This window comes from Sander lucioperca, chromosome 1, assembly GCF_008315115.2.
Source record: "Sander lucioperca isolate FBNREF2018 chromosome 1, SLUC_FBN_1.2, whole genome shotgun sequence".
NCBI classification, from domain to species: domain Eukaryota; kingdom Metazoa; phylum Chordata; class Actinopteri; order Perciformes; family Percidae; genus Sander; species Sander lucioperca.
The window spans coordinates 44,752,072-44,778,126 of record NC_050173.1 but is presented as its reverse complement, the minus strand read 5'-3'; the positions used below and the strand labels follow the sequence as shown (position 1 = coordinate 44,778,126).

Below are 26,055 nucleotides of genomic sequence, written 5' to 3'. Positions count from 1 at the left end.
GTTGACAAACAGCGGCCACTTAGCATGTTGAAGTGAAGCGGCGATCATCAGTATCACTGTGGACAGTTATGATGGTTTTGACTGAATAAGCCATTGCGCGACAGCAGAACACATTTTTTTTAACTTGAAATGTTTGAAGCCTACACGTGGTGACATTATTAAATACAACTGGGAAGTCACGTAAACACAATTATTTCCATTGATAAGCCTTTCTGAAGCTGCATTATCGGACTGTTAGCAAGCTAGCTACGTAGCTATCTAGGTGTTTAGCTGGGGGCGGGGCATCGACAGTTGAAAATAACCGCTTAGTTGGCCCTCCACTAAGCCCCGCCTCCCTTAGTTACTGTTGCCACACATGTCAAGCTTCCCGTCTAGAACACAAAGTGGCCTATGCAGTGTACTGTGACGATAGAAGCCGTTTTGAAGGAACTTTTTTTGAACAGTTGGTCCATAACATTTAGACATGGTAGAACTGGGTGTGTATATATATATATATATATATATATATATATATATATAAAAAAGGTCTAAAGGCTCAGAACGTTAACCGTGCTTTTGCACTAAACTCTGAAACTCTTATAAATCAATTCTCAAAACTATTACGATTATTGTTTTTAAATAAAAAATATATTATTGTTGTGTATTTTATTTTTGTAGCCTATTATTTTAATTGTCTTGATTTGATTTGCCTGATTGGAGTTGTGAAATGATTTAATCCTGGTTCAACCATGTAAAGCACTCCGTAACTGTTTAGTGGTGAATAAAGTTTATTACTATTATGAGTCATATTTGCTAAAATGATAACTCTTGCAGAGTTTATTGGCTTTAGCTAGCTAGGTTACTACTTTTAACTCTATTAGATGGTTGTACGTATATCTGCTTATTTACTTTCCATCACTAAGTAACTTATTTCTACCGGAGTATTTTCACTATACTGCATACTTTTATACTCCCCTACATCTCAGAGGAAAATACTGTTTGTTCGTTTTACTGCAAGATATTTACCTGACAGTGAAATGCAGATAATTTCACGCAAATCATGTGATGATCTTATAAAATATGACACATTATTCAATTATATCAATGTTATTGATTAAACTACCCAACAGCTACAACATTTTACTAAATTACGGTCATAATAACCAATAAATATCCATATGTATAATATAATCTATAATTATAATATAATCCATATGTATACAATTAGGAAACACTTTAAAAGGAGGGCACTGAGCATCCTGACTTTTACTTTTGACACTAGTATTTCGTATTTGTTGTAGCTTCACTTGGTCATTTCACAATGTCCTAAAATATGACATTTGAGTAACACATTTAAGATTATATACAAAAGTGGAGGAGTCAGCATAACAGAATCTCCAGTGTAACAATTTTTTACATAACTCCACAGTTCATAGTAAGTCTTTGAGGGCTTACCTGGCATTTAAGGGACTGCTTTGAATACACAGGGCGTAGGCCTATTTTTCTGATAACTCACGATTACTCGAGTTTAATTAATTAGTGTTCAAAACTTGTCAACAGACCACAGTTAACAGTGAAATTGTTTCTTTTTTTCCGTTTTATTACATTATTTCTGCTGAGGAGCTGTTTCAAGTCTCATCACAAAACCAGCTCATTTGGCAGAAATAAATACTTGACGGTTTCAAGAACACAGGAAAAAGAACACTGACTCTAAAAACGTAAAACTAAACAAAAAGACAATCTGCAATTCAGGTGTGCTGAAAGTACAAAGGTGTCATTGAATCCTTAATTTTACTTTTAGCATTTTGTTAAATGTTTAACAATGCAAAGACAGAACCAAACAGGAACGCTATTGTAATGTAAGCTGGAAGAAAACCAACTAAACAATCATGATATTGAAAGACGGTGGAAATGTGATATGTGAGCAATCCATTCATAAACATCAGGGTTTAGCAACTCATGTTCTGTAAGCGTTATAATTAGCATTGTCTGCATGCATTTTTATTAATCACTTGTTATGTAGCAGTTGATGATTTCTATCATTCATTATAGTGAAGAATTGAATTTACGTTTTCTGTCACAATTTAGCACTATTAACCAAAAACAAACACATAGTAAAAATAACAAAGGCATATTCTGGATAAAACCGAAAAATGCTGATCAAAAGACCCTGCAGGGAAAAGAAAAAGAAGCATCAAATATTTCAGCCTAAGTTTGAGGTTGTTCAGCTTGCAAAATCAATCCACTTGTGCACTAAACTCATTGAATTGGCCTTATCCTGCTGTAAAATATTAGGGAGAAGTTGTTGTAATTAGTAAGAGCTTCACAAAACATCATTGATATTTACCCGATTTTAAACAGTATATACTGTACAGTACATAAATCAAGCTAAATGTTAACGGTTTGTGCCGTCACAGCATTGTCCTTTACAGAGATAATCATTTAAGTGACAATTGTAATCTCTTCAGATCAATGTAGATTTGCTACTCTGATTTATAACCTTTTTAACCCTGACATAACATAGATGTGATTCTCCCAGTTTGTAAAGCTTTACACTTTCGGGCTATGTGGTATCAGATATTTGTTTGTTCAAATAAACAGAACTGGAGTCTTTAGAACGAACACAGGTTAATGCTATTGACTTTAAAGCTGGGGTAGGCACTTTATTTTTGGCATTGTTGGGCAAAAAAATCATAATAACCGCATGACAATAAAAGCATATTGTATTTCAAGTGGTTTGAGAGAAAACTAGACTTCTGCCCCTCCTCCTTGGCTCTACGTTCAGGCTTTATTAAATCTAGCCGTGACGGGGGACTTTGGCTAATCACAGGTCATTTTGAAGAGAGAGAGAGAGAGAGAGAGAGAGAGAGAGAGAGAGAGAGAGAGAGAGAGAGAGAGAGAGAGAGAGAGAGAGAGAGAGAGAGAATTCCTATTGACTGTGCAGATGTTTGTTTACGTCTCTTGGATTAAAATTCTGTTTAACGTAGCCAAAAATCCTAACTCAGGGCTGCAACTAATTCAAGGCTAAACTATTAGATACAGTAGAGATCTATCTAAATACAGGACATAGAGGAAGAAATTGTGTGAAAATGTAGTTCAGTTTAAAGTGCTCATATTATGCTCATTTTCAGGTTCATAATTGTATTTAGAGGTTATATCAGAATAGGTTTACATGGTTTAATTTTCAAAAAACACCATATTTTAGTTGTACTGCACATTGCTGCAGCTCCTCTTTTCACCCTGTGTGTTGAGCTCTCTGTTTTAGCTACAGAGTGAGACCTCTCACTTCTGTTCCATCTTTGTTGGGAGTCGCACATGTGCAGTACCTAGGTAAGGACTACTAACCAGTCAGAAGCAGAGTATGAGGGAGTGCCACACTAGCAGCTAGGCGAGCATCATTTCTGTTGGAGATTGTAAGTCCCTTTGGGGTGGACTTTGGCCTTTTTCACTTTGTAAACCTATAACGTGCAGAAAAAAGATATATAACACAATAAAGGAAAGGGGAAAAGCATAATATGAGCACACAAGTCGGGGGTCAGCAGCCTGCTATGAGGACCTGAGGCCAAAGCCGCGGCACCGCCAACTGCTGCCATCTGAACGAGGACACACCGCTGGCAGTGGGAGAGGAAACAAAAACGTGGCAGACCAGCCAGTAATTTAGCCTTCTGCTAACACTAGCTCACGGCTGCGGCTAATTCAAGTTCATGGTTAGGTAGGTAACTTGATTCACAGTGTGTTCTCTTAAAGGGCTTTACAAAGAAAACGGGGCGGTCATCCTCGTAGAATTGCCTCCATTTAATTGCATGTCATGTGGATTAAATGAATGATTAGTACTCGTAAATGGTACTGGATGAAGCCAGTGCGGGCCTGTGCTGCTCGCCCGATGGGAGGGGCTGGAGAGAGAGAGGAGCGAGGGGAGGGGGAGAGAGCTGCAGGACCAGGTCCCTCTCTAATTCAAATCTGGCGGGTTTTTTTAAATGATTATTCTGCCTCCCGCAGCTTTAATGTGGATGGTTCCTGTGGTTGTCTCAATTATTTCATAATGTTTTTTTATCCGACGTTATTTCGGGTGTATGGAGCTACTTTCTTTATCCAATAAATAATCAGTTAAAACTAGGGATGCACCGAAACCAGGATTCGGATTCGGCCGAATATTGGGCTTTTCGAACCGAACCCTACGCTTGCACTACGCGCGCTACGCTGGTCGACGTAATGACGGCGCCGTTGATTACGGGAAGGTGTTTACCTAGGTGGAGCGTTCAATGCAGTAGGATGTGAGAAAGTGACAATGGAACTGAGCAGAAACAGCGTTTGGCAGTACTTTCAGTCAAAAGAAGGCCATTCAAGTCCAGCTACATGTTCAATTTGCAATGCCGATTTGTCTCGTGGTGGTAAGGACCCTGAACAACACACAACATCGCCGCTGTTAAAACATTTGCGTATGAAACATCTGAAAGAATACGAGTTGTGCATGAAGGAATCTATAGACAGCAGCCAAAATGCAGCAACTTCAGGTACGGCAAAGGAAGGCCAGTCACAGCTAAAAACTTGTGTTAACCAGACTTGGACTGAGGATGGGAGTAGGATTCGGTATTCGGTTTCGGCAGAATATTAACCAGTGGATTTGGTATTCGGCCAAACCCCAAAAATCTGGATTCGGTGCATCCCTAGTTAAAACAGCCTGGAAGACAAATATCTAAATTACTATTCTGTGCCAAAAGTTGACCATTTTTCAGCATCACATACCAAACCACTAGGTAGGTGTTGACAACAATCGTTGAAGACATTGAAAGACTCCAAAGTTTTTAAAGGACAAAGTTATTCTAACCCTGCAATTAATGAACACACGGAGAGCAAAAACAGCCTTGATCAGGGCCACTCATGGTCGCTACTAGTTTTGCGCCTTCTTACCAACATCACAACTTACCATAATTTGCTCCAAACGCAGTGCTTCGAAGATATAAACATTTGTACAATCTTTAGAAAAAAATTCACATTGAATGTGCTCAATCTGTCATCTGGAAACAGTTCATTCCACAACAAAACACATCTCTGATAAGGTTCTCCTTTCTTCTCCTCTCCTCAGTAAAACCTCTTGTTCCTCTCCTGTCTCTTCTGGAAAACTACAGCTCCCACCACGCCGCACACTACGATTCCCAGCAGAGCACACAGCAGAAGCAGGAAGACCTTCCAGCCGGTGAGGGGCGTGCCTCGGAAGTTTCCAGTAGGATCGTCAATGTTGTCTTGTGAAGGAAGAAAAAAATCCATTTTCACTTTCATGTTCATTTCAGTCATTTCATGACTTCTTGTCCGATTTGTGGATGATTGTTATAAGTAAGTCCCAGGAAACTTGCTTTTGACAGAGTATAATAAACTAATAATAACTAATAATCAAAAGTGATAATAAAACAGATACCGGTACCTGGTACCAACAACAACTAACAGTCATGGTTAACCCTTGTGCTGTCTTCCATTGGACCATGCATCATCCTGCCAGGTCAAAACTGAAAATCAAGACTTTTTCAGGCATCTTTGTGTCTTTTTTCGACATTTTTTCAATGTTTTTGGCGCTTTTTATTTTATTATTATTATTATTTTTTTTACATATAACGCTTATTTTTACTACCATGTATGAACTCCATCACCAACTTATATAGTTGTACACTTATTATTGGAATTCATGGTCAATAAACCTCATTTTTAGGCAATTGTACCAAATTCTTTAGTTAAAAAAGCAGAAATTATGAATTATTTAGACTAATATTAGAGGAAGGATAATCACAGAAGGGTATATGTCAACGTTCAGTTGGGTTCAGTTTCGAAATATTTCTTTTTTTTTTTTTTTTTTAAATGTTAAAAAACAAAACACCCCAAATTGTGAATGAAAGTAGAGATCCGATCTTTTGTTGTATTTGCGAAACGCGTTGAATGGAATCATCCATGTTATTTTTGATAAAAACTAGGTAGTTAAAAAGAAACACATATTTCTGATATAGAAATTTAGAAAATGGGTCAAATTTGACCCAAAGACAACACAAGGGTTAAAAACAAAAGGAAAAATGTCAGCAAATACACTGTAAACCAAACCATCTTTATTTATTTCCTGGTTCAGACGCTGGGTTTTTATCCTGTTTGGCTCTGTTTCGTCACAGAGAAAAACAGCTTCAAATAGGGAACACAGGAAAACTGGAATCTACCTTTAGGGGATTTAAGGAGGCTGACGCTGGGCTCGATCTTTGTCCAGTCCTGGTTCTCCTCCTCGGGGGTGTGTTCTACCATCAGCTGGTAGAGCTTCATAGAGATGATGTCATGGTTATCTGGAAAATGATATTCAAGGTGAACTATAAGACAAATCTGTAAAAAGCTGAAATAGTTGATACTGCCTATTATTGATTCCGCTGATACTGTCTCTCAGAACACCTCTGACACTAATCTTAATCCTCTTAATGTTGTTTTTAATCAGTGTTGGGGAGTAACAAAATACATGCACCGGCGTTACATATTCAGAATACAAATTATGAGTAACTGTATTCCGTTACAGTTACAATTTAAATAGTTGGTATTTAGAATAAAGTTATATTGTTGAAATCAATGGATTACATGACGATAATTCTCTGTTTCACAAGTTTATTCACTCTCCGAATAAATTAAGGCAACTCCATGCATTTCCCAGAAGCCCCAATATGAAAACAAAAAAATTAGCTATTTGCGTGATCAGTCACAATGGAGTCGGAACAAGCACAACAGAACCAGGGCAGGAATGCGTTTCTATCTTGGAAATTCAAACAGCATTTCATGTTAAAGAAGGAGAAGGGAGAACGAAATATAACTGTGTAAGTGCAACCTCGGCTTGCCAGCAACCAACCTCCTTTCAGCGTCCAAATTACTCCACCTCCAATCTAAAGAAACATCTTAAAGTAAGTAATTTTTTATAATTAGCCAAGGGTAGTCGTCTGCTGTAGTTTTACTGGTCACCTTGCTATTTTATAGTTGACGTGCGACTTTACATTCTCCTATGTGCTGATTTACTAGCCCCAGAGCCGTTGAAAGACTGACTAGCCCCGTTTGACATGTTAGCTAACGTTAGCTAAAATTAGCTCGTGGTAGCTTAGACTGCGGTTAGATTTCTGTAGTATGCAGTTCGGGACTACAAATACAACAATCTATCTGCTTGTTCAGGTACACATTCAGCCAGTTGGAACAGAAGAACACACCAGAATAGGCCTGTTTAGTAAGCTGTATGTGATGGCTGCATTCCTACACTTATAAAATGCAATTCAATGTGGAAGTAATCCAAGTATTCAGAATACGTTACTCAGATTGAGTAACGTAACGGAATACGTTACAAATTACATTTTTGGGCATGTATTCTGTATTTTGTAACAGAATACGTTTTGAAAGTATCCTTCCCAACACCGTTTTTAATGGATGTGATTTCATTTGAGGTATCCTGCGGGAGCAACCTTCTGACAGCGTTTTTGTTCCCTTTTTTGACCTTCGGAATGCGCCCTGGTCGACGCGCTTAAACAAGACTCAATGACTCCACTGTTTTCACGTTTATTTTTCCTTATCATTCAAACTTCAATGTGATAGTGAATTTGTCTTTTCCACAGAAGAAATGAACTGTCCTTACCAGACGGTGTACAAGCAGTGACAGCAGACCCAAAATAAAAAGATGTAACAAAAAACAACTTCAACTCAATTACGTTCTGTTCTGTGCAGTACTTGAAAACAGCGGTCAAAAAACCGTATGGCTACAAACCAAAAGGCAACTAACTGAATGACAGCTCCTGGCTTTTATACACCAGCTGAAGCAATCACTACCTCAATCAGCTGATTGTCAAAAGGCGTGACGATATGCCATGCATCAAGATTAATTAACACAAATTATCAGTTTACATCGAGTCTAGTTTACCGCGAATGGCGCTGCATTTATGCACAATTTATCAAAATAAAAATTAACAATGAAATCATAATTTTGGCTCCAACAGTGTCCATTCAGAACTCACCAATGTTTTATGTATGAATCACTTAACTGGCTACAGCCTAAATCCAGAAGGCAACTTCACTGGGTTCAGTTCATCTTTAAATGTATTTATTTCAACTGTCCTTCCTACTTGAAACAGTTTTTGTTTCAATGTAGATCTTCATATCCACTCAGACATATGCAAAATCCCTTTTTTTTTCAACTATAGAGCTCCTTCTGATTGGAATAATCTTCCTGTGTCGCTGCGATCTATTACTAAGTACCGTTCTTTATTTTCTTATCTTAAACCAAACTGTCCCTGTTTCTAATTGTGTATACTTAGGACTTTTCTGTGCATTTGTGCTGAAGACATACTGCTTCAACTGTTCTTTATTCTTATGGAATTGATGTATTATCCAGGTTATTACTGTATCTAATTTCTATGTTGTATAACAGCTGGGGGTGTGGGTAAGAGAGGGTGTGCAAGCTGTCTGTATCTGTGTATTTGTAGTGTATGTTTGTTATGTAACACTGTTCAGTTTGTATGTGTTTTATAACTATGTACATTTGTGTTTGGAGGACCCCCTCGAAAATGAGATGCTACATCTCAAGGGGCTATCCTTTCTATAAATTCAAATATATTACAACAGTAATGGATACTGGTTGTTTATACGTGATATATTACAAGTGGTTACGTTAGTTGTTTGTTAGTTTACAGCTTCCGAACCTACCAGACAGATCTCCTGTAGCTGCTGAGGCACCAAAGAAATATCCGGTAGGAAGACGAACACCTCCGATGTCTATGCACTCCTTCCATTCATTCTTGTCCTCCACATCAACCATCACCTGCAGGATATAGACGGCATGTAAGCGATGCATTGCAGCACTGCAACAGATTACAGGATTTATTCAAGAGTTACGAGGCTATTAAAAAATAGAAAAAAAACACAAAAATAAAAATGATTTTAGGTGAAAAAGTGTTCAACCCTTGTGTTGTCTATCCGTCAAACACTTGTTTTCCCTATTTCAATGTTTCAGTCACTTTTTTCAAAGTTCTGTATTTTACATTTTAGTGTTGTTTTTTTTTTTTTTTCATTGTTTGGTCACTTTTTTAAACATTTTAATTGCTTTTTCTGACGTTTGTTTCTCTCACTTTTTTCCAATGTTTTTGTCACTTTTTCAATGTTTTGGGTGCTTATTTTTGACGCTTGTTTTGTGGTTTTGGCCGGGGTTTTTTTAATGCTTTTTTAACGTTTTGTCCGGGTTTTTTTTGGTTTTTTTTACATTTTCGGCGCAACGTCCCATACATTGACCCGAAGACAACATGAGGGTTAAACTGAATCCAGACACAAATATGGCCTCAACAATATTTTTTCTTTTACAGGGCAAAAAAACAACATGAGCGACCCATAATATGTTAGGTTAGATTATGTCATATTATGCTGTATTATAGTGTACTCAAATATGTCGAGATTATATATTTAAACCGTACATTTTTTCCTTAAATTTCTCAAGATATAGACTGGATGTAAGTGATGCATTGCAGCACAGCAACAAGTTACAAGATTTATTACAAAGTAACGAGGCTATTAAAAAATAGATAACTATATTTTGGGTGAAAATGGTTTAAACTGAATCCAGACAACACGACCTCAACAATATGTTTTCTTTACAGGGCAAAAAGACGACATGAGTAAATCATATTATGTTAGGTTTTGTCATGTTATGCTATATTATACCGTACTTAAATATGTGTAGATTATATATTTAATAGGGCTATGTGTTGGCAAGAATCTGGCGATACGATACGTATCAGGATACATGGGTCACGATTCAATATATTGCAATATATTTCGATATTGGGATTATTTTAAAGTATAATTTTAGAAAAACTAATATAAAAAAAAGACATGATGTGCATAAAAGTCAAAGAAGTTTACTTACTAGGTAAACAATTCAGTACACAGAAAATCAAACTGCCAGTTTGGGATTGTGGTTCACAGGTTCTTAGTGAGCTAATGTTTATATGCTAAAGTAGAACAAAGTTCAGCCATAGCTACGTTGTTAGCTTCTAGCAAAAAGTCAGGCACTGTTAGGCAAGGACACTAGTGGTGCGTCTCAGCATAGCCATCTAGCAGTAGGGGGTTTAAACACAACATAAACGTCAACCACTGTCTTTCATGAATATTTTTGCACGTAAACTAAAAATAAAAAATAATAAATCGTTATTGTGTTTTTGAAAATCGATACAGTATCGCGATATTTTATTTTGCAATACTGTATTGATTTTCAAAAACGCAATATCGATTTTTTTTCTTACACCCCTAATATTTAAACAGTAACTTTTTCTCCCAAATTTCTCAAAATGCTTGCAAACAGCGTAGACTGAAAATGTTCACCTAACTGAACTAAAATGAAGAGAAGCTATGTCATTTATCACTGAGAAAAAACAAGAGGAGTTTCTTTACATACAGTGAGTCTTCCTTTGGAGTAGCGAATGGCGAGGTACGTGTCGTGCTCTCTGTTCCTGATCTCCGCTGAGCAGCCTCCCAGCTCCGACGAGCGGCCATCTTTGCCGTGGTCGTAATTCACCGAGCCATTGTTCACCATGGCCGAAATGTACGGGAAGGAACGCTGCAGCAGAACAGAAAGAATCATCAAATACATATTTTTTTAAAACAGGCATTATATACATATTCTTAAATAAAGATGATGCACAAATGAATACAGAAAAAGAATATAAGAAGCATGATACACGTCAAGTTACAGGTTACATGTTATACATATACAGACAAAGGCTACCTTCACACTGCAGGCATTTTTTGTTTTATCGGATGTTTTGGATGACTGTTCATGTTTAAAATCTGACATTAATACATTATGAATTGACAGCATGAACTCTGAGCAATATTGTGTTCCGAGTTACCAAAAACGATACCCTTTTTCCTCACCTACACTTGTTCCTGAGATTTTTGGTTACAATATGTGTATTCAACTTTTAAATGCAGTAATTGAACCAAACTACATGTTTTGTGAATAGTAGTAAGTCTTAACTGTTTGCCATCATTCCAATAGCTTGCAACACTGACAAACTTCGACTTGTGTGTTTACGTAAATCAAATCAGGATCTGTTTTAGTTCAACGTGTTCAAAGATGGAATAGCACTGGATATGACTCCCACGAGTGCTTGGAAAAAATGGGACATTTTCAGCTGCAATGTGAAAGTAGTTCTAGAGAAATCAAAACAAACTCCTTAAAGACATTTAACAGTGTTTAAACAGCCAGGTTACTGCCAAAGAGCCCTCGTGCTCAATAACTTAAAATGTGTGATTAGATTTGCTTTTTTTGCTGGAGAAAAAAATATGTGAAAATGTGAATTAATTCTGCGGGCTTTGCAATGTTAACATGCTTAAAACCTTCTGACAACATTGGAATTTAAAGTGCTCATATTATGGTCATTTTCAGGTTCATAATTGTATTTAGAGGTTGTACCTGAATAGATTTACATGGATTAATTTTCAAAAAACACCATATATTTGTTGTACTGCACATTGCTGCAGCTCCTCTTTTCACCCTGTGTGTTGAGCTCTCTGTTTTAGCTACAGAGTGAGACCTCTCACTTTTGTTCCATCTTTGTTGGGAGTCACACATGCGCAGTACCTAGGTAAGGACTACTAGCCAGTCAGAAGCAGAGTATGAGGGCGTGCCTTGACAGTAGCTAGGTAAGGACTACTAGCCAGTCAGAAGCAGAGTATGAGGGCGCGCCATGCTAGCAGCTAGGCGAGCATTATAACGTGTGTTACAAAGTGACACGTTTGTCTCTGAAGTAAAGGCTGGACTACAATAGAGCTGTTTGGAGCAGTTTGTGAACAGTGTTTTCTGTTGGAGATGGTAAGTCCCTTTGGGGTGGATTTTGGGCTTTTTCACTTTGTAAACTTATAACGTGCACAAAAAAGATATATAACACAATAAAGGAAAGGGAAAAAGCCAAAAAGCATAATATGAGCACTTTAAAGTGACGTAAAACAGCATGCTGACGAGTAACACCTGAGCAACCACTCACATCTGTTGCATCATCGTTAGAGTAAGTATCTATAAAAACGGCCAGCCCGTGGAAGAGAGCATTGTTGGAAAACACAGGCCCTGCAAAGAAACAAGCTGGTCAATCCCCTCGAGCCACCCACACACGCACACACACACACCACACTTACATCCATTCCATGGAGGTCATTGCGGAAGGAATCCACAAAAATAGCCAGGCCAAGAAACTGATCTTGGTTTCCAAACACAGGGCCTAGGATGGAGGCAGAGATGGGGTGAGACAACAGAGATGGGCACACAACTCGAGACACTTTTTAGGTGGTCAGCAGTGGGCCTGTAACAATTATTGGTAACACTTTACTTGAAGGTATCTACATAAGAGTGACATGACACTGTCATGACACATGAACCCTAACCATAACCAGTCATGACAAAAACTGAATAACACTTACTAAAAGAAGCGTGATGTCATAAATGTTTATGACACGTTCATGACAGTGTCATGTCACTCTTATGTAGATACCTTCAAGTAAAGCGCAACCCAATAATTACATATTTTTCTAATTGTCAATTTATTTATTTATTTTTAATTATTTTTTTTACATAATCACCGTTTCTTCGTTTAACTGCAATTCATTTCTAACATTAGCTAAGGTCTTAAGGTGTATGACTGGTAATTGTTGATTTTATTTAGATGTGCCATATTGTAATTATATAAGTGACCATTGACCATTGATCGGACTATATATTTTTATTATTATTTCAATTGTTAGTTGTTGGCACTTTTCAGGGGTACAGTTAGAAAAAATGTTTTATGATAATAAAGAGGCGTGGTTTACTTTATAGACTGTGCATTTGTGTTATTACATTATCTGGGTCACATAACAGTGATATAACGTAAATATGTATCCTTGGATTCATTCAAAACTTGAATTTGTTTAAAAAAAGTGATACATTAATAGATATGATTAAATTTGACTGAAAGAGACAATTATGTTGTTAATCGCATTTCTGAGACAATTAATTGTAACATTTGGAATTGTTACAGCTCTAGTCAGTAGTGTTTCTGTGGTAGCAGCGATGACAGCAAGTTGAGTTTGTAGACACAAACATCTGGACATAACGGGGGGGAAAGCTTTCTGATGGAGTGAGCACAATAAGTTTTTATTAACGCTCAGTGTGTAGCATTTTAGCATTTTAGGGAGGGGCAAATTGGCATAACTGGGACAAACACACATCTTTAGATTTACGTTGTTTTTCATTATTTCATTATCTGCATTTACCCTTCTTTGTCTTGTCTACTTTCATAAGGAATACTTTCATTTTCAGTGCCCTTTGATAATCTACACTCAACTTTTCTTTTTATCTGCTGGTTGAAACAACACTGTTGATGCAATGGTGCTTTGGACAATTTTGTATTATTTGTGAAAATGATAAATAAGGGGGGAAAAAAGATTCCTCAGAGTTGTAGCTCTCTTACCGTATCACCTTTACCTTATACAGACTTTTCATAACTGTGACGCGTTCTTTCCGTTTTAGAATAATACAATAATAAGGAAATGAGAAGCAAAAAGGTTACAAATGCACAAATTAATAAAATGACATTTTTCCACTGACAAGCAAGGTCAGGTTTCTTGTGCCGGCATACAGTAATTGAAAACTGCAGTAGTCTATGTTGTGATTTCACAACCTACATGTTTTTTTCCATAAGTGATCCAACTAAATATCAAGCAGGCCTAGCTATTTTTAGCTGTGCCATGCAATGATCATATGAATTTCAACAGCTCACTGCCAGCAGGGAAACCCACACCAGAGCTGCAATATTGTGGTCTTGTTCCAGCGGTGACCGTTTCCACCTTCATCTGGGATGCGTCTATGCACTGAACAGATTGGCTCAACATGTGCGACCATGAATTAGCGCTGCACAATATATAGTTTTTATCGTCATCTAGGGCTGGGCGATAAATCGATTTTATCGATAAACTCGAATGTGTAGTTAATGTTGATTTGTTTAAATGAAAATCGATTTTTTCCTTAACACCCGCCGACGCTCCCCTCTGGGCTCCCATAGCTCCGAACGGGCTCAGCCCTCGCCCCGCGCGTTTGCCATAGAGATACACAAACAACATGGCAGCAACAGGGACTAACATTAATTCTTTTCTTAACTAGTCGTTTCATTACTTACTTATCCGTACTTTACTGCACGCAATTGGATAACACTACGACCAATCACAATACATGGGGTGACGTATCCAGAGCCCCATACGCTTAGCTACCAGCAGAGCTAACTGGTAGATTAAACTCTTGCCGTAGCTGGTCGGCAAAACAGCAAAAACGTCCTTCTTGCAAAGGAACGATTCGAGCGTCATCTTCTGTTCCTCTTTTAGATAAAAAGCCAAGTCTAACTCGTTCATTGTAGCGGCCAAAGCCGTTTCAAACAACTGGTGTTCATCCATAGCCATCTTGCAATGTTTACTAATGACTTTGAGGTCGCAGTGCTGTCGTCATCTGTTTAGCTCGCCTCTGGCCCGCCTATATCAGATACACCGATGTGATTGGTGCAGCTCGGCTACAAGGGCATAGTTAATGAGCATCATTACTGAATGCCAGAGTGACTCGCTGAGCAAATTCAAATTGTGCTCTCATGAGAACTCCGGATTTCCAGGGTAGAAAAATTACCCTTTAAACAGTGTTTCCCACAGATTAGAAAGCAATTTGTGTTATAACCTCGACGACCCAACTGCATTTTACCGCAAACTTGCGACTAGTTGACTTTCTAAAGCAGGCGCAATCGCTTGTTTGCTAAGGGTCGGGTCGGGACTCCAACATTAACACACTGACAACATTGTATTCAGAATATAAAATATTTGTATAGGACTTTTGAATGTGTGATTGTGTAAAGGTGTTCACGAGATACCAATCTTTCGTGAACTTGTGAATTTCGCCAGCCGTCTTCTCTCGTTTTGATGGAGACAGACGCTGTGTGCACGGGGGGAGGGGCTGTGTGTGTATCTGTGTAGTTGTGAGAGACGCGTGAGCGACAGAGAGACGGAGGAGAGCAGGGAAAGGAAATGCAGCTGAACGAATACGCTGCGTGTTTTAAATAGCATCAAAAAAAAATAAAAAATTAATAACAAAACGCAATGTGTGGCGGCCAGTGTTGATTGTATGACGCACCGCCACAAATTAGTCTGTGATGTGTGGGAAACACTGTTTAAATATTGCAAGGGAGTAGTAGTAAAAAGGAGAGAAAAAGCAGCTGGTTAGGTGAGGAGCTGCAGGTAACAGGAGGTGAGTATTGTATTTTGGGTAAATCCAAACTTAAACACTTTGCGAGAAGGACCAAAGTGTAATGAAGTAAGATCCAAATGGGTGAGTTTCTTTCACAAAAGTATGAACTCAGTAGTAAAGAACCATGAGGCTGAAGAAGCCAATATTACCTGGATGCAGTTTGTCCTTTGTGTACCAGACAGCGATGCCGTCGCCGTGGAGATTCTTCTTTCCCGACCCATGAACTTTAAAGTGCACATGCATCTCCCAGTCTTTCAGGTAACACGGCTGTAGACCATAAAGAGAAAAAAAAGCATTGACTTTCTATGGTAGCATTATGAAATAAGCATGAGAGATAGACAATCATCACCAGTAGAGACGTCTTTCTAACATCAGCCATTTTCAAAGAGGTTTTGTAGAGTATTTCATTTTATATTTCAAATACAAGTCAGCAGAAAGGACACTTTTGTCCAGAAACAACCCGGACTGAATACAATTTGCAAATTTCAAGTTTACAAGTTTATCAGTTATGTAAAAAGGTACACATTTAATTACTGGTTTGCACATTCATTTTTTTTACCTTCATGCACCAAGATTTAATGTGAGCTCATTTTATATTGTAAAGATGACAATCTTTTCCTTGCACAGAAATAGAGAAAATATGAACAGGAAAGTATGCATGGCTTTAGATTAACCTGATGGAGAAGTTGTACTCTTCAAAGATGAAATATCATAAGCGTGGATATAAAAGACAATAAATCAGAGTCACAATGGAGATAAGAGCCATGTTTGTAGTTTTTCCTCACCACAGTATTCCAGATGGATCCCTGCTTGCTTCTCTCATCCGGAGTGAGTCGGACGTATGAGCTCGTCACCAACGTGCTTCCCCAGAAGTCCCACTGACTACTAGGGCTGCTGCCAACACCTGCAAGACAAACAGATGACAGGAGAAGACACAGTCAGACAACGATGTGACGGACAGGAGAGACATTCATGTTTTTCTTTTTCAGAAATACCAAGTTTAGTTTTCAAAGAAACACAAGTAGCTTTTGTTTGTGGACCAGATCAGCTGCACAACTGTGCGGGGTCCAAGTGTCCCAGTTAAAGGAGAATTCCGGTCGATTTCAACATGTAGCTCTGTTGTTTGGAAATGTGGAGTGCTGTCAGTAGCGAGAAAAACTAAAACAATCAGTGCTGCCTACACCGTGTTATCCTCATGCTAGCGTTAGCACCCAACAGGCTTAAACAGGGCAAGTTTTAAATGTGTTTTTAGCCTCTTAACATGCTCGAAATGTCATTATAAGTGCCTACCCATGTTCCCTGATTCCTTCTGAGGGAACACAGCAACTTTTACTGGAATATTGGATTGTATGAGTTCGACAATCGACTAGTGTGGATTTGACCAGAAAACAGGAAATAAACGGAGGTATGTGCACTGGCTGGATTAACACAACTTTTATGTCTTTCTGTCACATCTACAGCAGTCAGATTCGCTGTGTTCACTCAGAAGGAATCATTGCACATGGGTAGGCACTTGTAATGACATTTCGAGCATGTTTAGAGGCTTAAAACACATTTAAAACTTGCCCTGTTTAAGCCTGTTGGGTGCTAACGCTAGCAGGGGGATAACACGGTGTAGGCAGCACCGATTGTTTTCATTTTTTTTGCTACTGACAGCACTCCAAATTTCTAAACAACAGAGCTACGTGTTGAAATTAACCGGAATTCTCCTTTAAAGGTTTCCAGGACAGGGCTCCTTCGCAGTGTGTGCTGTTCCTATGTAAGCATCATCACACCAAATTGCTTTCAAAATATCTGGTCGTTTTAGATTTCAGGTGAGCAAATATGCAAGCCTTGGTTGTAAAACATGTAGAACAAGATGGTTACTCAATAGTTACTGTGCAAACATGTGGTGCAGGAAGAAGCTCTTGACTAAAATGGCAACCTTTAGAAATGGGATATATGTCAAATAGAATGTACTACACCATATACACTGAAAGTAGTTTGCATCAATCTTTAGCAATAGCCAAATACGTTTGTCATGTACAAGTAGCCCTAACCCTGAACACTCAATATACAAAAATGAAAAAAGAACATGTTGACTCGATTGGTCATCCTCTTGTAAAATTGGATTTTAAAAAGCATTTACAAGGTTTCTTTTCACCTGAGTGGAATTACCGTGATACCAAATCACATTAAAGAAAACATTTTTTTAATTTTTACTTTAGTCCTTAAAGAATGAAGTTGTTGTCAGATATTTTCTTTTGAGATTACTGTGTTAAACTCTTAAAAGGACAAATCCGGCGCAAAATGAACCTAGGGGTTAATAACACATGATTACCGAGTCGACCTTTCTCTGGGATATGTTTTCATGCTAATCTAATGTGACCAGTTTTAGCACAAACCGCTAATTACCTTATAACGCTAGTCGTCGGGGCACGGATAAAGTAAAAAGAAATCTCTATTTCTACACCACTAACAAGGCTCAAAATAGCACCACACTTCCACGGTAGCATAATGAGGGTCCCTACATGGAAACTGAAGCATTGAGAACTTTGTAAGCGTATAGACAGTTTATTAAAAAGATAGTTTATAAAGACAGTACCGTTCGGTATACAGGCAGGAGGCATCTTGGGAAAACAGTCATGACCAGTCGAACGACGAATGCCGTGCTTGAGCTACGTATGTTACTGGTTCCATGCGTTCGTCGTTCACTTACAAAGTTCCCAATGCTTCAGTTTACATGTAGGGACCCTCATTATGCTACCGTTGAAGTGTGGTGCTATTTTGAGCCTTGTTAGTGGTATAGAAATAGCGATTTCTTTTTACTTTAGCATGCCTCGACGACTAGCGTTATAAGCTAATTAGCGGCACATTCGATTAGCATGAAAACATATCCCAGAGAACGGTTGAACTCGGTACACATGTATTATTAACCCCTAGGTTCATATTGCGCCAGAATTGTCCTTTAAATGGTCTTTTACTCACAATATATTTAATTTGGTATCATGAGAATAGCTATGGCAAAATTGGCGTAATGCTAGGGTGATGATTGCTTAATTATCAATAAGTATAAATGTTTACTATCGAAATTACATGTTATCAGGATGTCAAATTTGTATTGAACTGACTGTTTTAAATATTTCTGTGGATTATATATGACTATTAGGACTACTGATTAATGGATTAACATAGAATAAGAATAAGTAAATTGTCAAATCCAATTTTGTCTCAGACCTCCTCTGAAATAAATGATGAATATGTTTGGTTGTGTTTGTTATTCCCTCATGAGTAGGGGTGTGCTGCCAGCTTCTTTTGTTTAAGAATGAAAAGAGGGAAGTAGCTGATATGTTTTCCTCCACCTGCACTTTTTCCACACGCCCTGAACAAACACTTCCGTGTCCTCACAGTGTGTGTTGAGGGAGCTTAACACATTTTGTCATAACAAGCTACAGATATTTTGACTCAAATGAAATTCTTGCAGTGTGCGGTGCACTCCTTGACCTACTTAACTCTAACGTTTTCCAGCCACCTGCAAACTATTTGATTGCGTGCAGGGATACACTTGCTCTATCTGCGACTTTTCATCTTAGAGCAGGGGGGGGGTGTCAAACTCAACTTCACTAAGGGCCATACTGGAAAATGAGAATCACATCAAGGGCCAGACACGTAGAGTTTACTGACATGCTTTTATTTCGAAAAAGTCAAATATCTTTGACTGTATTACTGCATGTCTCATATAGCCTTCTCACTTACAGTTTGGTCGACATAAAGCCCTAAAAAAAGTCAGCAAAAAAGTTCCTCAGCCATCATAGGGTTTAACAAATCAAGCAAAAGAAAAATGAGCAGCTAGGGATGTCACGAGAACCGATACTTCCGGTTCTAAAATGACAAAACGCCGACGATGCCCATTTTTTTGAAGCACCGTAGGCACCGTTAGCGACGATGCCAGTGTTAGCAGTAGGGCTGCAACTAACGATTATTTTCATAGTCGATTAATCTGTCGATTATTTTCTCGATTAATCGATTAGTTGTTTGAGCTATAAAAATGTCAAAACATGGTGAAAAATGTGGATCAGTGTTTACATATCTTGGTTTACATATCAGGTACATATCTTTCGAAAAAGATATGAACGAGAGTCAAGGGAGATAGATTCTACCCGACCTAAAAAAACAACAGTTTGCAGTTGGTGCACAACTAGATGGGCCAAAATGTATTTTGAACCTAAATTGATCAAAACCTGCGAGTGGCCGGATTTGGTCCGCAGGCTTTGAGTTTGACACGTGTCTTAGAGGGTTTTGAACATTTTGAACATCTTCCAGCAATAATGAAGTATGTCACTTAAATAAAGTCACTTGTATGGTCCAAAACCGAGAGTGTGTGTTACTAACTCTGTAAACTGACATTTTAGACGAACCAAGTGTGTCTTTCTAATGTTGTATCCAAGATATGTAGCTAAACAGGTCCAGCAATGCGGGTATGACTTTAGTATGACATTTGGTAACAGAGCCAGCACTGCTAAATGGTAGATCAATGGTTCATTCAACCTAAGTTAATAGTTAGTTTACTGTTTACAAGCATTAGTTTCAACGTAATAATAGCATCCAAATAATGTTTATAAATGGTTTACCAAACAATTATTAACCATTGACAAAGTATTAACTATCTTAAATGTATAAACTAATTATTTTATACCATACTAACTAATGATAAAATAACTTAAATTATAAGTAATATTACTAATAATTAGTAAGCACTATAAATGTTCATTCCATTGTTTGCATACCGTATAATAGCTATTAACTCAAGTTTAATTAACTATCAGTTCGCCATTTACAAATTATGGTTATAATAAAGTGTTAGCGGAAGTTTTTTAATAGATAAGCATTCTGAGCCGCAGATGTATTGTGTTTGGCTAAATAGCAATTTCACTAACTTTTTATGTGATACAGCCCTGGCTGCTTAACGTATATAACAGCTATATAGTTATACAATTAGTTAGTATGAATGAGCCGTAATACGACATCCAGTTACATTAATTAGCCATGAAGTTGCTAATGCCACTTAATAACTTTTAAAACGCAGAGAAAAACGAAAGAGTGGCTAGAACATCAGATTAGCTAACGAGCTAACTGAGCCGTCTTACCTTGGTAGGGTTTCATTAACGAGTTCTCTCTCTTCAGATGTTCTGTGTTTCCGTCCGTTATATCACAGCACACCAGACACAACTCGAATATCAGAAAGACCAGTGCTGTGCTCAGAAATCCTTTAAAGTTCCCCATTTTGTTTAAACAGCCTAGGCGAGAAACTCTCATAACAAAAAAATGTTCTTCAAAACTAGCTGGTCCCTCCTCTATTATCCACCGGAATGAAACAACACAAGTACGACGTTTATTTCCCACTTCCTAAACAGGTGGGACGTATTTTTTCCCTTGCGTTATTTTAATATCATACTTTTATGAATACCAAAATGTTAGCAGTACATACATTCTAATTATCACGACGTAAATGAAAGGAAATCAAACGGAGGAAGCGTTGTACTCTTTGTGTTTCCGCACGGAAGAGATTTGTAGACGACAGGAGTTTCACCAGCCAATCAGAGACCAGCACATCGCAAATTAAGCCAATCAGGGAGCACTTGGTGTGTACTTTTTCCCCACTAGATGGCGACAAACGGCAACAAAAAAACTGGTACAGTGGTATGTGAAGTTTTCTCTGGTCCAGGGATACAGTGTGGTCTAATGATACTCAACACAGTGTAGCCACCTGCTATATAGAGTGAAATAGTTTATTACATTTCCAGGCTTTAGTATATATCTGACAGGCCCATAGTATACATTTTAGATAGTGGGATCAAACTGATGCATTCTGTGTTCATTGTTTGTATAGGCCTCTGCAGATACACTCACCTTGAAGATTATTAGGAACACCCTACTAATAGCGTGTTTGACCCCCTTTCGCCTTCAGAACTGCCTTAATTCTTCGTGGCATTGATTCAACAAGGTGCTGGAAACATTCTCTAGAAATGTTGGCCCATATTGATAGGATAGCATCTTGCAGTTGATGGAGATTTGTGGGATGCACATCCAGGGCACGAAGCTCCCGTTCCACCACATCCCAAAGATGTTCTATTGGGTTGATATCTGGTGACTGTGGGGGCCATTTTAGTACGGTGAACTCATTGTCATGTTCAAGAAACCAATTTGAAATGATTTGAGCTTTGTGACATGGTGCATTATCCTGCTGGAAGTAGCCATCAGAGGATGGGTACATGGTGGTCATAAAAGGATGGACATGGTCAGAAACAATGCTCAGGTAGGCTGTGGCATTTAAACGATGCCCAATTGGTACTAAGGGGCCTAAAGTGTGCCAAGAAAACATCCCCCACACCATTACACCACCACCACCAGCCTGCCCAGTGGTAACAAGGCATGACGGATCCATGTTCTCATTCTGTTTACGCCAAATTCTGACTCTACCATCTGAATGTCTCAACAGAAATCGAGACTCATCAGACCAGGCAACATTTTTCCAGTCTTGAAAGGTCCAATTTTGGTGAGCTTGTGCAAATTGTAGCCTCATTTTCCTATTTTTAGTGGAGATGAGTGGTACCCGGTGGGGTCTTCTGCTGGTGTAGCCCATCCGCCTCAAGGTTGTGTGTGTTGTGGCTTCACAAATGCTTGGCTGCATACCTCGGTTGTAACGTGTGGTTATTTGAGTCAAAGTTGATCTTCTATCAGCTGGAATTAGTCAGCCCATTCTCCTCTGACCTCTAGCATCAACAAGGTGTTTTCGCCCACAGGACTGCAGCATACTGGATGTTTTTCCTTTTTCAGACCATTCTTTGTAAACCCTAGAAATTGTTGTTGTGCATGAAAATCCCAGTAACTGAGCAGATTGGAATATACTCAAACCAGCCCGTCTGGCACCAACAACCACGCCACGCTCAAAGTTGCTTAGATCACCATTCTTTCCCATTCTGACATTCAGTTTGGAGTTCAGGAGATTGTCTAGACCTGGACAACACCCCTAAATGCATTGAAGCAGCTTCCAAGTGATTAGTTGATGAGATAATTGCATTATCGAACAGGTGTTCCTAATAATCTTCAAGGTGAGTGTATGTTATTTTGTCAAAGGGCAGTTGATATCCCTAGATCTCCAAAGCTATTATTTTATAGCAGCAGTCATTCATACATTTTGGTCAAAGCATAACAATTAAGCAAACTAACATATTTATTATTTTGTGTGTGTGGCAAAATAAGTAACTGCAGACATAGTAACCTGCATTTTATTCCACATCAAAGTCAAGTATAATTATATTGTGTATTTCACACATGTGTAATCTGCCTCTTGTCAAGTGCCAGTGGATAAGCTTCAGCCGTCTCTAACCCTGCAAAGGCTACCAGACTGGGTATAGATAATGGATTGATAGATGGATAACAATGCTTTTTAATGCCCAGTGATGCCAGTAGCCTGCATTGCATTGCATGCACATGCAGCATTTCATGCCCAAGAATGATTATTTTAGGCATACAAATTACTCCATTATACTAATGAGTACTACTTATCAATGAATGTGCCCCTGATACCTGCAGGGCTCTGTGCAAACCATTTATGGACAGAGGATTTTCAAGGCCCCTGAAAGAAATCTAAGCTCTTATCCAGCAGTTTCCCAACTGAACCGGGTAACATCTGTATTGTACCTTACAATGCACATTTGCTACCTCTCATTGTTGGCTTTTTTTAGCATTAAACAGGGCTAGCCCAATGAGCACCTAATAGAAAGTGGTGTTACTGATGAGCACTGGCCCAATTCCAGCACTGGTTATATCCTACCAGAGAAGGAATGCTGCAAGTACTATTTACCTTCCGTTAGATAGATTTTTGGAACCAAAGAAACAACTTTCCAAGACCCAGTTATTTGAGGGGCTGAGAGTTTGTGTTGACCATGAATGCAGGTAGTGCTGTCTGCAGTTCTCTCATCCCCAGATACGTCCAAACATCTCCAGATCTCAACGTTTCAGAAACAAAGTCCCCTTCTCTCTATTACTGCAACAGAAAAAAATATTTGTTATCTGCAGAAAACTCTGAGCCTTGACAACAACAGGACGAGCGGGTTCTACATGTGCTCTGCTGTTTCTCTGTTGCAGTGTGAGGAGGGTTGTTATCTGGCTGTCGTAAACAGTGTTTTCTCTCCTGCTCAGCATCCATTTCTGCTTTAACAAGAATGCCAGTTATGTCTGTCTGCATCACCCATCAGCAGAACATCTCATAATGTGGGATGAGACTAAACTCAGTTAAGTGATCAGTCCAACTTTATATTTGTCTCCCCATCTGAATCACATCTTAAATGTCATCGTGGCTGCTCCACCGCCAGTTCCGTGACTCACCAGTCTGCAGAAAAAAACATTAAACTGAGCATTGTTCTGAGCTAAGCACACTATTCTGCTTTTATTGGGCTGAAACAGAGGCTGAGAGTAGATATGCTATCTGCAGATGTTGGATTCCATCAACAGGTTACATTTGAGTGTTCCGGCTTAACCGTAAACACAGTTTTACTGTTAATATTTCATTCTTATGCAACTGCAGCACACGTCAGACAAATAGTGAACACTTGTAATAGCCAAAGTGTTGACGTTGGCATTCACGTCAAAGCATATGCGGATGAAACCTGCAGCTATGTGTCCTTCTTTCCAGCCGGATGTCCATTACCTTCCTCTTTTCTTTGTGTTGGCGTTCTAAACTCCAGTCGATTCATGAGGACTATGGTTAACTGCTCCTCAGATCTCTGCAGGGTAAATCCAGACAGCTAGCTAGACTATCTGTCCAATCTGAGTTTTCTGTTGCACGACTAAAACAACTTTTGAACGTACACATGTTCCACCAAAACAAATTCCTTCCAGAGGCTATTTTGCAGCGGCACCGTGGCTCTGTCCGGCACCGCCCAAGACACTTGTGATTGGTTTAAAGAAATGCCAATAAACCAGAGCATGTTTTTCTCCCATCCCAGAATGCTGTGTGGACTAGCCAGATCTTCATCTGCAGCGCCGTGGAGGAAGGTCTGGCAATGCGAGACTAGACCTACTCTAACTGTAAAGTGTCCTAAGATAACTCCTAAATTGAATTGAATACATAATATCTGACAAGTCATTCCACCTGGCTGAACTCTTCCTGTATAAGTGTTTAGTCAATAGGCCTCTGGCATAAAACCTCTCAGGGACGCTGGCATCAATCTGGACATATCAATACTCCAGACAGCAGCAGGGAGGCAGCTTTATCACTTCACCTTCATCTCTCATCATACTCATATCACCTCACAGACACAGTGACCTGGAAATCCTCTGGCACGCTGCCTATCATTCACCCTTTATTCATCCTCGAGAGATCACTAAGGGGCGACCCTCATTTTCCATGTCATTAAGTCAGATTACAAAGACAAATACAGAACAACAACAGAAAGTACAATCATAAGAAATATAGAAAGACAATAAAACATTCACAATTGGAAAATGATTTGATAAATGAATTAGGATAATAGGAATGCAAAAGAATACAAATAATACAATTTTTGAAAGCAGTTAAAAGTAGAAGTTTGCATGTTTAAAACCAGACTTTTAATTGTCCAAGAGGCACAATCGAGTTGATTTTAAGAAAGTGTTGTTGAGCCTTATAGATAGAGACCAGTGAGTATGATACCAATGCCTTAAACCTGTCTAATTTCACTTGTGAGTCTTCACAAGTGAAATTTTCTTTCTTATGCTATTGCCTTCTCTGATTTTCTGTTGCTTTGTATCTCTATTTCAATCTCTTCCTCTATTCCTCCTTCTGTTTGCATTTCTTTCCTGTTATATCTCTATCAAACAGTGAAAGTCTTTCAGTTCATGGAAGCTGTTCTAAAATAATTGAATCGACACACGGCCACCCTTCTTCCTGCACCTGAAATCTGAGAATATTATCAGTGTTATGATCAGTTTACTAAATGTTGAATCGGCACAGCTATGAAGACATTACAGGTGCAGGGTTTTCCCTACCGTTATAAGGTGTAGGTGCAGCACCCAAGTTGTTAAGGGCAGCACCTTAGCCGAACAAATATAAAATCAATATGAGCATCAAAACTGACTAAAAGACTTTTCTCAGATCTAATGATTGTAGTTGGTCGCCAATGGACTTCTTTAGCAAGTTTTGCCTTTAAGCTTTTTGAGTATTATTTATTTATTATCTGCTTTAGCTTTTCCAATGTGTTAGACACGCGTTATTATGGATCCCACATAGCTTCTTGGCAAGTCCTGCCCTACAAAGCTGCTCGATTGGTTGGGGTTAGGCACCTTGAGTGGTTAAGGTTAGGATAGCCGATTGGTCAGGGGATAGGAACTGAATAAAGGTCTGTTACCTTGTGTAAGCATGGACGCCTGGCCAATAGTAGTGTGTGAATGCTATGGAAGGGCGGGTCTTGCCTAGAAGTTGCGTGGGTTCCATAATAACGTGTTAGACACAGATATAATAATGGCCCAAAATGATGTGAAATTTCTTTTTTTTACTAAAAAATGTAACATTTTCTTATGGGGGGACCCCTAAACCCCCCGCCAAATACATGCATCTAAGTCACTGCAAGTGCTCGCGTGTGTTCCCTCATTTTCCATTATGTACAGTATGTCTTTGGTTCTTAAGTTATTTTAATTTGTGTTGCTATCTGCTTATTTATATATCATTTCATACCTTGCACTCTGCATATACTGTAGCATATGTTATTTAATCACTGCTTAAAGCACTTCTGGTTAGACGCTAACTAAATTCCGTT

At 38.7% G+C, this 26,055-nt stretch overlaps 1 protein-coding gene across 3 annotated transcripts; it reads right to left on the bottom strand.

Annotated features, from left to right (window-relative positions):
• Window positions 1-3,956: 3,956 nt before the first annotated feature.
• Window positions 3,957-20,748, bottom strand: lman2 (lectin, mannose-binding 2). 3 transcript variants are annotated; one of them, XR_004898199.1, is made up of 9 exons: window positions 20,404-20,741; window positions 16,063-16,181; window positions 15,427-15,544; window positions 12,157-12,239; window positions 10,418-10,579; window positions 8,677-8,791; window positions 6,177-6,296; window positions 4,658-5,222; window positions 3,957-4,092 (listed from the first exon to the last, which is right to left on the bottom strand). XR_004898199.1 is itself a non-coding variant. In XM_031317121.2 (8 exons), the coding sequence occupies exons 1-8, from the start codon at window positions 20,570-20,572 to the stop codon at window positions 5,062-5,064; spliced, it is 1,044 nt and encodes a 347-aa protein (XP_031172981.1). In that variant the 5' UTR covers window positions 20,573-20,748; the 3' UTR covers window positions 4,556-5,061. The 3 variants fall into 3 exon arrangements, 2 of the variants coding, with proteins under 2 accessions (XP_031172981.1, XP_031172980.1); XM_031317121.2 differs by lacking the exons at window positions 3,957-4,092; window positions 12,157-12,239 and adding an exon at window positions 12,009-12,088 and having other exon boundaries at window positions 4,556-5,222; window positions 20,404-20,748; XM_031317120.2 differs by lacking the exon at window positions 3,957-4,092 and having other exon boundaries at window positions 4,557-5,222.
• Window positions 20,749-26,055: the final 5,307 nt, after the last annotated feature.